Source organism: Octopus bimaculoides, chromosome 14 (assembly GCF_001194135.2).
Source record: "Octopus bimaculoides isolate UCB-OBI-ISO-001 chromosome 14, ASM119413v2, whole genome shotgun sequence".
NCBI lineage: Eukaryota > Metazoa > Mollusca > Cephalopoda > Octopoda > Octopodidae > Octopus > Octopus bimaculoides.
This window is the reverse complement of record NC_068994.1, coordinates 72,894-83,152: the sequence shown is the minus strand read 5'-3', so window position 1 is coordinate 83,152 and position 10,259 is coordinate 72,894. Positions and strand designations below refer to the sequence as shown.

Below are 10,259 nucleotides of genomic sequence, written 5' to 3'. Positions count from 1 at the left end.
AATGTAATCTACTTACCCCTCCCCAAATTCTCCTTAGGACCCCGAGTGAATCAAAACAATTTTGTTTTTACTTTATTGCTTATACAGATATTAAAGCTTCTAATTTAATGATCAAAAATTTTCAGGTCTACTTGGTGTAGTGGCAATCACAGCCATCCAATTTACGGCAGGCATATGGCTCTGTTCATCTTGTTGGATCTGTTCACTTTTCTATACGTAAGGAGAAGTTACTTAGGTAGATAAAAGACACATGCATAAATGTATATCTACTTTACAAACAGCAAATTAGAATGAAAGGAAAAGTGAAAAACTGATCCTGAAGGAAATAATTTACTCGCAGGTTCAAAAGAACAAATATATATAAATCCACTCAGATACAAAAGGACAAATGACAAAAACAGTTGTAATTAAAGAAAGAAAAATGAAGAAGTGAATGAAAGAAACCATTAAAGTTTAGAAATTTGATTAATTACTGAGTTTCAACAGGTGCAGTGGAATTAATTCAGTGACAGAAAGTCAACAAAACTTTTCTGATATTTCCTAATCGACTATCCTATTAAAAAATGATTGTGAAGGAAATAGAACAGTTTCAGTGTGTTTTTAAAAGGTTAAAATGGCTGTTTTGTGAGGTAAAGATTTCAACATATAGTTTCAGGGCCAGTCATTTTTCAAACAATTGCAACTCTGAAATGTTTGTTTGTGTGTGTGTGTGTGTGTGTGTGTACATTTATGTTGAATTCTATTCTCCAAACAAAATAAATAAACAATCCTAGTATGTTATTACATTTATATAGTGATATCATTCTGATAATTTTTTACTCAATAAATCCAGCTTTCTGAAAGCTTCTGGACTTTATCTCAAATCTAATTTGAGTTTACTAAAACAGTCACCTCCCTGACCGCATCAGCTGCTGCAACTGTGTTGCGATGTTCAACTCCAAGAAGACACTCAAAAACTTTCACTGCTTCTTGCCACTGGTATTTCGCTCTGGCAAAATGGTTAGAAGCAAAATAAACTGTTCCTAGATTGTACCTGAGTTGGGAAAATAAAGAGAAGTAAAATATAATTGAAATAGGAGGAGCAGAGGAAACATAAAAATTAACTTCTGTTGGAATAGAAATTCTTGGAGCAAATTTTGCTCAACTTCAGGCATATGAATGTGTGTTCATGTGTGTACACACATATACTGAAACTTTACTGATATGATTGAGTTCCACCCTTCAGTTCATCTGCTACAGTTATTTAGCAAAGAACACATTTGTATATTACATGTTACTGATGTTAATGTAATATATAACAACTATCTCCTTGCTCTGTATACAGAGCTGCAGTTCCTCTTGTAAATGGAACTGTGTTCATTGAGCCATGTGACCACATTTCTCTACTGAGCTGATGTGATATATTTACACAGTTACTCGACCTGCTAGAAACAGCTACCAAATTGCTAGTATTTTTTCTAACTCTTTAGGAGAGAAGGTATTGCCCATGGCCCTTTACACAGTTTTGGAGCTGGTCAGAGAAAGGGAAGAAGATATTCTCAAGCTGTAAATCTAACTCAAATGTTTGCAACAAAGAAAACTCCACCGCTTGATACTTAAGGTGCCAAATAGTGACAATGAATGAAATCTATCACCCAAGAAGGTCATTGCAGGATTTAAACCCAAAACAGAGAGAACTGGAAGAGGCAATACAAGTCTTCAGATTTGAGATTATTACATTTCTACTAATCCTTCATTCTCGAGTGGTACTTTTTATTGATCCATAAGAATAAAAGATAAAGTTAATTTAAGGGTTAGTGGAAGTTGAAATCCTACCCTAGTTCTGTTGGGTGAAACCTGACTTGGGGCTTAACAACAACTACAACCACTAATACTAACTATTGTACCATACTTTAGATAATGTAACCCTAAATACCTTATGCATGGATGAAGAGGTGATGGTCATAGTTGGACCACCTTTATTCATAGATGTTGTGGATCAAATCTGAGAAGGGGTTATTTAGCACATACTGACACATACACACCTGCACATATCTAATATTGCAACCACCTTCTCTCATTCTTTTTATTTTTGCTGTCACTTTTCCTCATTCTTTTATTTTTCTGGCATCTGAAATGTCAGGATCTTTTCCTTTCTTTTTAAGCATTACACTAAAGCAACATTTGTTAAAACTTATCGCTCCTCAGTTGCCTTTGTTACCTAACATGCACATGCGCGCATGCTCACACACACAAGACAGGAGTACTGTGGCTGAAACTTCTACATGACAGATCTACTCAACAACAAGTATAGTCACAAATATTAATAACAGTATAATTCTATAACAAGCTATATCTGAATAAAAGTTAGGTTGGTCATGGCTAGAACACTTTTCATCATTGGCTTGTTCACTCAGAACTGACTTGGTGCTAAACAACAACAGCAACAACAACAGTAGCTACAGTAGAATCAATAACTTCTCCAACCAAAAGTCATATTCAAATTAGTTCCTCACCGTATCATTGCAGTGTCCACATGTTGAGTCCCGTACACATTCAACATAATGGCTAAAGCACACTCGTACAGTGTTACACACTCCTCAAGATTTTTTTCATCATAGACCAATGCCACATCATTAAGGATCCCAGCTAGTCGTGGATAATTCCAGCCTGCATTATTGTAGGTCAATCTGAAATCTTGGAGGAAATAACAGAGAGCCTTATCCAGTCGACCCTGATGGAAACAGAGTTGACCAAGCTAAAATAGAAGATGTAAAAGAAAATTGTCCTTGTTATTCTGCATTACTTAAATTATCCCCAGATTTTGAAGAAAAAGAGAAAACTGATGAAAGTGATAGATTGATAGGACTGACCCCTCAGAGACAGAAAGATCATGCAGTATCTTTTACCTTGCCTTTTTAATTTTCATTGGATTACTTTCAGAAGTCGGCATATAGCACTGGCCATCTTTTGAATCACACAATTCAAAGCAGAGAGCTTTATTGTGTTGGAACATTTTTGTGAATGACATACATTTCATATATTAATGAGGATTTTGGCCAGATGTAATGTTAGATTCATTGAAGCTACTGCTGACTTTGCCATGGAGAGGAACTTAGTTGGTTTGGGGAAACCAGAGATTAAGCATTAAGCATTTATGTGTATATAGCAGAGGTGAGGGAGTTAATCTTGGAGGGAATTTACTAAGTGTGGGCAATCTGGATATATACGAAAACAGGTTGGTAAGTGGTGAGTTCAAACCACCACTTAGGGAAATGGAGTAGATTGTCAAAGTGTGAGAGAAGGGGATGGAAATAGGAAAGAGAGAGAAAGAGATAAAAAGGAGAAAGATTTACCTTATTAATTATGGTTGCTACATAGTGATGTTTGGGACCAAACACTTCAGATGCTAACTCTAGAGATCGGAGCAACAATTTTTCAGATTCTTTTGTGTTGTTTTTCATCTGAAAAACTGTAGCCAGACCCAGGGAGCCTTCACACAGCTGAAACACAAATAAGTGTTAATCATTATTGTTTATTGAAATCTATCCTAAACTTAAAACTAATATTAACCCTAATCTAAACATTAACCTTAATCCTTAGCCAAACTGTAGCACAAATCTTTTCTTTAAATGTAACCCTATTTCTAAAGCTAAACCTTAACCCTAAACCTGTCTTTAAACTTAACTAAAAGTTAACTCTAACTTTAAGTCTAACTTTAAACATAACACTAACCTTAGACATTAAAGTTAAACATTAACATTAAAGCCAACTCTACAACTAATCCTAATCTCCAAAGACAGTCTTAGATATTTAACTTGACCTGATAAACTCCCAATCAATAAAAGAGTCAGTAGTTTATGGTTTGTCACTGAAGTATGTCACGTCACACAGAGCAAGACATTAATATTACAAATGAATATTCACTTTACCAGAGTGGAAATAGGTAGCACAAAGCAAGCATACTTTATTATCTTTATTTCCTTAGCTTGCAACCTAAGCTTATCCATTTAATTATATTATTAGACAAACGTGTATTCCATTCGACTCATTTGTTCTTGATACTTGGAAGATAGTCTTTGAAGGTTTTTCTAACCCTAACCCACTGGTTTATAGACTTCAGAGTCTGTATCTCCTTTATATACCACAGGTATGTCATATATTCCATGATATATCCCAGGTATGTTCTAGACATGAACATTTTATAACAAGACCTGAAGTTTCTGTTTCCATGTTTTTGCACTGTTCAATCTGTCCAGAAGTTCTCGGTAATAAGTTTCTGCTTGTTCCAAATCATTCTGTTTAGTGCAAACACTTCCCAGTAACTGGAGCAGCTGAGGAGAAGAGAAGAGAAAACAACATTAAATACACAGCAATTCTACAATATTTCTAGAGACACGTGCCAATTCTATACAATAACCCTTTCCTCCTCGGAACCTGTTGCTCTTTCAGTGAGATAACTGATCACAGTGCTCCATCAGTTTTATGACAGTGTAGATTCAGATGTATCGAAGTGGTTAAGAAGTTTGTTTCACAATCATGAGTTTTCTGCTTTGATCCTACTGTGTGGGTCCTTGAGCAAGTTCTTTTACCATAGCCTTGGGTTGACCCTTAACTTGAAAGTAAAACAGGTAAACAAACACTGTAAACAAGCTCATCAAATAGAATGTGTCTGTAATTCAAAGATCCAACCTTGTTACACACTGTGTATATTATGTTAGGAGTACATGGGTATGTGGAATATTCGACCACAACCAAATTAACATATTGTGTAGAAAGTTCAGTAGAGTGAATATGCATCAACCCTATCAGAACCAATTCGGTGGGAGGTTAAAATTATCCTTTTAGTCACATCCTTTCACATCCCACTAACAACCAAAAGTCATGACCCTAAATTCTCTCGGTGTTTCACTTATAATTTTCCTGCACCAGTTCTAGGAAAGAACATACTTGCAGAAAAACATCCAGCTGCAAACTGGACAGCATTTGTCCAGTGCCACAACTCCTGCAAAACCACCGTCCAAAATGTGAAGGATATCTCTGTGGCATTGCATCTAACAAGGCTTCTCACGACTCAGATCGTAGCCAACTTGGCAGAATCCTCGGTCCATCTATTTCTTAATTGATTAGTACTCCTACAGAAAAAGTCTTCCTGTATGGTGTCCATTTTGCTGCCAACTCCAGATCTCTCTCTCTCTCTTTCACATGCACGCATGCACACACACACACACACACACACACACACACACACACACACACACACACACACACACACACACACACACACACACACACACACACACACACACACACACACACAGAGTAAATCTCCTCCAAATGTTTCTCTCCCCACTTTCATTGTCTCCCTAATCATTGTTTCAGTAGCTTGATTTGAGATTGCTTGGATCTCATTTTGGAGCTTTTCAATTTTGGTCTACATCTACAATGTCTTTTATAAAGGAGCCTCTATGCAATCACTTTACCTGCTAGACATAGCAGCCAGACCATAACCTACTATCTTAAATAAGGAAGGAATATGGTTCAAGGTACACTATGCCTGAGTCAAAGTGATGGAATTGTTTTGATCATCGGCTTGCTTGGTTAAACCCTAATCATCTGGTTTTCACCAAACTGAAAGAAGGTAATGACTCTCATGCCAGACTTACCTCAATGACAGTCTCATGACAGCACCGGCTCTTCCAAGAGAAGTTCCATGGACAATATACAATTGTAACAAACTCATCACCATATTTCTTCTCAAAATCATGCAACAAAGATTCCAGGAGTTTCCTGCCAATATAGAACATAATATGTAAACTACTATTGATAATACTAATACATTTTTCGACTCTAGGTACAGATTTGAGAAAGGGGCCTAGGCAATTATGTCAAGCCCTGTGTTTCACTGGTACTTAGCTTATCGACCCCAAAAGGATGAAAGGCAAAGTTGACCTTGGCAGAATAATAATAATAATATTAATCCTTTCTACTAAAGGCACAAGGCCTGAAATTTGGCAGGAGGGGGGGGGTCTAATTGATTACATCAACTCCTGTGTTTCACTGGTACTTAGTTTATCGTGCTAACGATTCTGGCAAGTCACTGCCTTTATAACAATAATAATCTTTTATCTTTCACTTGTTTCAGCCATTTGACTGTGACCATGCTGGGGCATTGCCTTGAAGGGTTTTAGTCAAAAAAATCGACCCCAGGACTTATTTTTTAAGTCTAGTACTTATGCTATCTGACTACACTGTCCATGGCAAGCTCCAGTCTCTCAGCAAAATATCTTTTACTCTCTATTTTGTAGAGTTACGGGTTCAAGGTTCTCTCTCACATCCTCTTCACTTGAGTCCTGCCTCAGTAGCATCACCATTCACCAACTCATTCGATTGGAACTACCCACAGTTTGCTGCCAGCTACAGCAGATGATTATCAACACAGCAAACAAGTCTGATATGTGGCAGGAAGACTTCTAGAGAACGCCATCGAATTCTGATGATTTGTGCTTCAGGCAGCAGCTCAGCACATCACTTACTTCATTAGCTGAAATCAGTTTTTCATACACTGCACCTCCCTGCTCAGGTGTTTGTGGTAAGCCAATCGAGACAATGGCATCAAGATCCATTGTCTCTAACCTGCTGCTCGTCAACAATAGCTCAGCAAAGTGTTGTTGGAAAACTGTTCTCATCAATTTGGAATTGGAGGGTATGGGTCCTCTGTAGCATGCTGAAAGCTAAATTGTGGATTTGTTATCGCACTGCATTTCTTTCACACAACTTTCATGCTTTGTATTTCAGCATTATGTCACTATAACTCGGCCAACACGTCTCTATAGATATCTCTACTATATGCCTCTTGCAAGCAATGAAGTAGTTTTGCCTCTGAATTCTTCTTCTTTTCTGCCCTTTCTGTGATAAAGCTAATGGATGCTTCTAGAAATCCACCATCTATTGCTGAAGGTGGCCTTTGTCAATTCTTACTTGACTTATTTGCAATTCTACTACTGTTCAGAAACTGCAATATAAAATTGTGATAAATTAAGTTCATCCAAGATGAAGTTCACAGTTCAGAAAAAGTGCATATATATAAATGTCATCTGACAAACATTTAAAAAGAGACAAAGACTATAAAATGATTAGAACAGAAACGAAAAGTTGGATGAGAGAATTCTGTTGATAATTCCTTACTTGGCATTGTCTAACAAAGACAGATCAATGAATAATTGGGCCAAAGATTTCGACAGCTTTAAGAAATCTTCACTTTGTCTGTTACCATTGAAATATTCAAGTTGTTCTTTATAAACTTTGCTGACTTCATTGAAATGATCAAACTAGGAAAAGGAAAAGCAGAAGTGAGGATTTAGACGACCACGATAATTATAGTTTAATATTGTGTGTGTGCAGGTATGTTGTGTCTTGAGGAAGGGGCAACAGTTATGATCGTTGTAGACCCTCCCAGACTGGTGACGCTGATGCCATTAAGGTTACTTGAACACATGAGCAAGCAAGGAATTCCAATATTCTGGGAAGGAAGAAGTGAGCCTAGTGATTAGTGGGGGAAGCATAACAAGGGTGTTAAGAGGAGGAAAGGTGAATGGGATGGAGGTGACCTTATTCTTAACCACCAGGTTTTAAGTCTGATCTCACTGCATGTCACTTTGGTCATATGTCTTCTATCATAACCGTAGATGAAGGATTGTGAGTTAAAGTTGTGTACAATGCCTGAAAAATGTCAATTGTCAATAATAGGTTATGTATAGAGGGATGGATGCTGATACTTGACACAGCAGAATAACTTCAGATGTAGACAAGGATTCAGGGATAAATGTGGAATAGGATGATCAGTCTTGTAATGGTTTTGCTTTCCCCTGTGGTGATCCTGATAAAAATGACAAAGCAGTGGCCATTGTAGTTGATGTAGAAGGGACAGAGTGAGAGAAAACAACTTACCAGTTTCCAATAGTGAATTAAATCATATTGGCCATGTTCTGTCACCATCAATTGTTGGAAAAGGTTCAAGTCTGACAAGGTTTCCTTCAAACTTTCCATTTCTCCAGCTTCATACAATAGAAATGGTAATTCTTCAGCCTAATAGAGGAGGAGAGGAGAAAATGAGGATAGAATTAGAGGAAGGCAAAGGATTGGGTAAAGGTGTGTAGGAGTGAGAGACAGAGTGTGTGTGTGGGGGGGGGGGATGAGAGAGAGAGAGAGAGAGAGAGAAGCCATGCATGACTGAGAGAGAAAGGAAGAATCTGTGCGTGACTGAGAGAAAGAGTATACATGTAATAGAAAATAAATGGGGTTTTCCTTGAGAAAGTGTCAGTTTGTACATGTGAAAGATAAAGAGATAAAATGTGTGTATATGTATGTGTGATTGAGTGAGTGAGAGAAAGAGAATGTGTATGTGTAATGGGAGGGGGTGATGATAATATGTGTAACTGTGACAGAGAATGGCCATGCGTGAGAGAGAGAGAGAGAGAGAGAGTGTGTTTGTATGTGCGTGAGCTGATGTTCTCTCCGCACGTAGATGTCATCAGTTATTGTGCAAGAAGAAAGTTTTACACTCACTACGCGATAGCTCATTGGTTGCAAGGCAAAGAAACTGGCCAATCGTTTCGAGTAAATTTTCTTGTCATTTAAAGTTGGCAGGAATCGAACCTCGACAGCTTGTCGTAGATAATCATGGAAGAAGTTATAAATACCATTTCTATTCACCAAACTACCAACAAGGGATGAATAGAATGGGGACCATTTAGCACTGGGAATCTGTGAATAAATATAAAAAAACACAGAACAGAGAAATTATGTTGTTCATACTTAAATAAAAGTAAATGGTCTCTTTCCAATGAAAGGTTTTGCTTGAAAACTTAATGTTCTCATCTTTGCATGTCATACACACCTATCCAAATTCTTTTGAAGCCAGTCCCTTACAAGTCTGGTTTATACATACATAGGATGGTGTCCGGTGTGCTGAGAGACCTCTGGGAGTGAGGCACCCCTCAGCTTTTGTTGAAGCATGTCTCTAGGAGAAGGTCACTCTGATATAAGACCAGATATGCAGCGAATGGCATTGGACATTTTGTGAGGAATTGTATATACATACATGCATACATAGGGCTCCCTTTCTCACTATTCAGTGACACTCCTATTACTCATGATGGGGTAAGAATAATAGTAGACAGTTAGGGCGGTGGCGAAGAGAGAGAGAGAGAAAGAAAAAGAGAGGGAGAGCAAGAGAGACAAAAAAATTTAGGGAGAGTGGATGATGTTTTATTAAAAGTAGTAGTGTTGATGGTGGCAGTGGGAGTAATAATAAAAGAGAGAGAAAGAAGGAGATGTACAACTTTGTTTCACCATGTCTCTTTGACATACCTGTCGCCAACATACTGAACACTATCATTTTCGTTTTATTTTTTACTTTCTTTAATACACACACACATATATATGCATACACACGCACATTTATAAAATACACTTTAATTGAAATAAAGTTTCTCCAAAATTAAACATATCTAATATAATAAATGTCAGTGTGTCACACTTTTTCAACTTTAATAAATCCTTTCTGCTGGAAGCACAAGGCCTCAAATTTTAGGGGAAGGGATTAAGTTGATAACATCGACCCCAGTTTGTAGCTGGTACTAATTTTATCGACCCTGCAAGGATCAAAGGCAAAGTCAGCCTCAGCAGAATTTGATCCCAAAACCTAACGGCAGACGAAACACTGCTAAGCATTTCGCCCGGCATGCTAACAATTCTGCCAGCTCACTGCCTTAATATAATATAATAATAAAATATAATAAATGTGGATGTCAGTGTGTCACACTTTTTCAAATTTACTCCTAGAGGCTATAGCCGAACATATCATACCATTTTGGAATTAGGCTGACTCCTTGAGTAAATTAAAAAGATTCCAGACCAAATTCGGACTCACAATCTTGAAATTTTGGATTCCCAAGTCTTCATTACTGTGATTGTTTTTGGAGATTTTTTAATGTTAAAAAAAATGACACACATTAATGAACATGTACAGAATTAGCGGGTATCAGGGCTGGTTTTGGAAGAAAGAACAATAAAACTACTCACATTAACGAGTTTTCTGAGTTCGTCTTCTGACATACCTTTTCTGGAACACCAAATAGCAGAAGTTGTCTCCCTTACAACGTCACACCTTAAACATTAAAGATAACACGTTCAAAGATGGAAGTACATACATACATACATATATCTTCTATATACATAAAAATGAGAATGTGTGTCTGTCTGTCTGTCTGTCTGTC

The 10,259-nt window shown here is 37.3% G+C and overlaps 1 protein-coding gene across 1 annotated transcript; it reads right to left on the bottom strand.

Annotated features, from left to right (window-relative positions):
* Positions 1-340: 340 nt before the first annotated feature.
* On the bottom strand, positions 341-10,144 carry LOC106883692 (uncharacterized). The gene is made up of 9 exons (XM_014934803.2): positions 10,066-10,144; positions 8,548-8,745; positions 7,930-8,067; positions 7,168-7,310; positions 5,646-5,769; positions 4,194-4,313; positions 3,336-3,482; positions 2,496-2,737; positions 341-1,033 (listed from the first exon to the last, which is right to left on the bottom strand). The coding sequence occupies exons 1-9, from the start codon at positions 10,096-10,098 to the stop codon at positions 865-867; spliced, it is 1,314 nt and encodes a 437-aa protein (XP_014790289.2). The 5' UTR covers positions 10,099-10,144; the 3' UTR covers positions 341-864.
* Between the last annotated feature and the right edge of the window lie 115 nt (positions 10,145-10,259).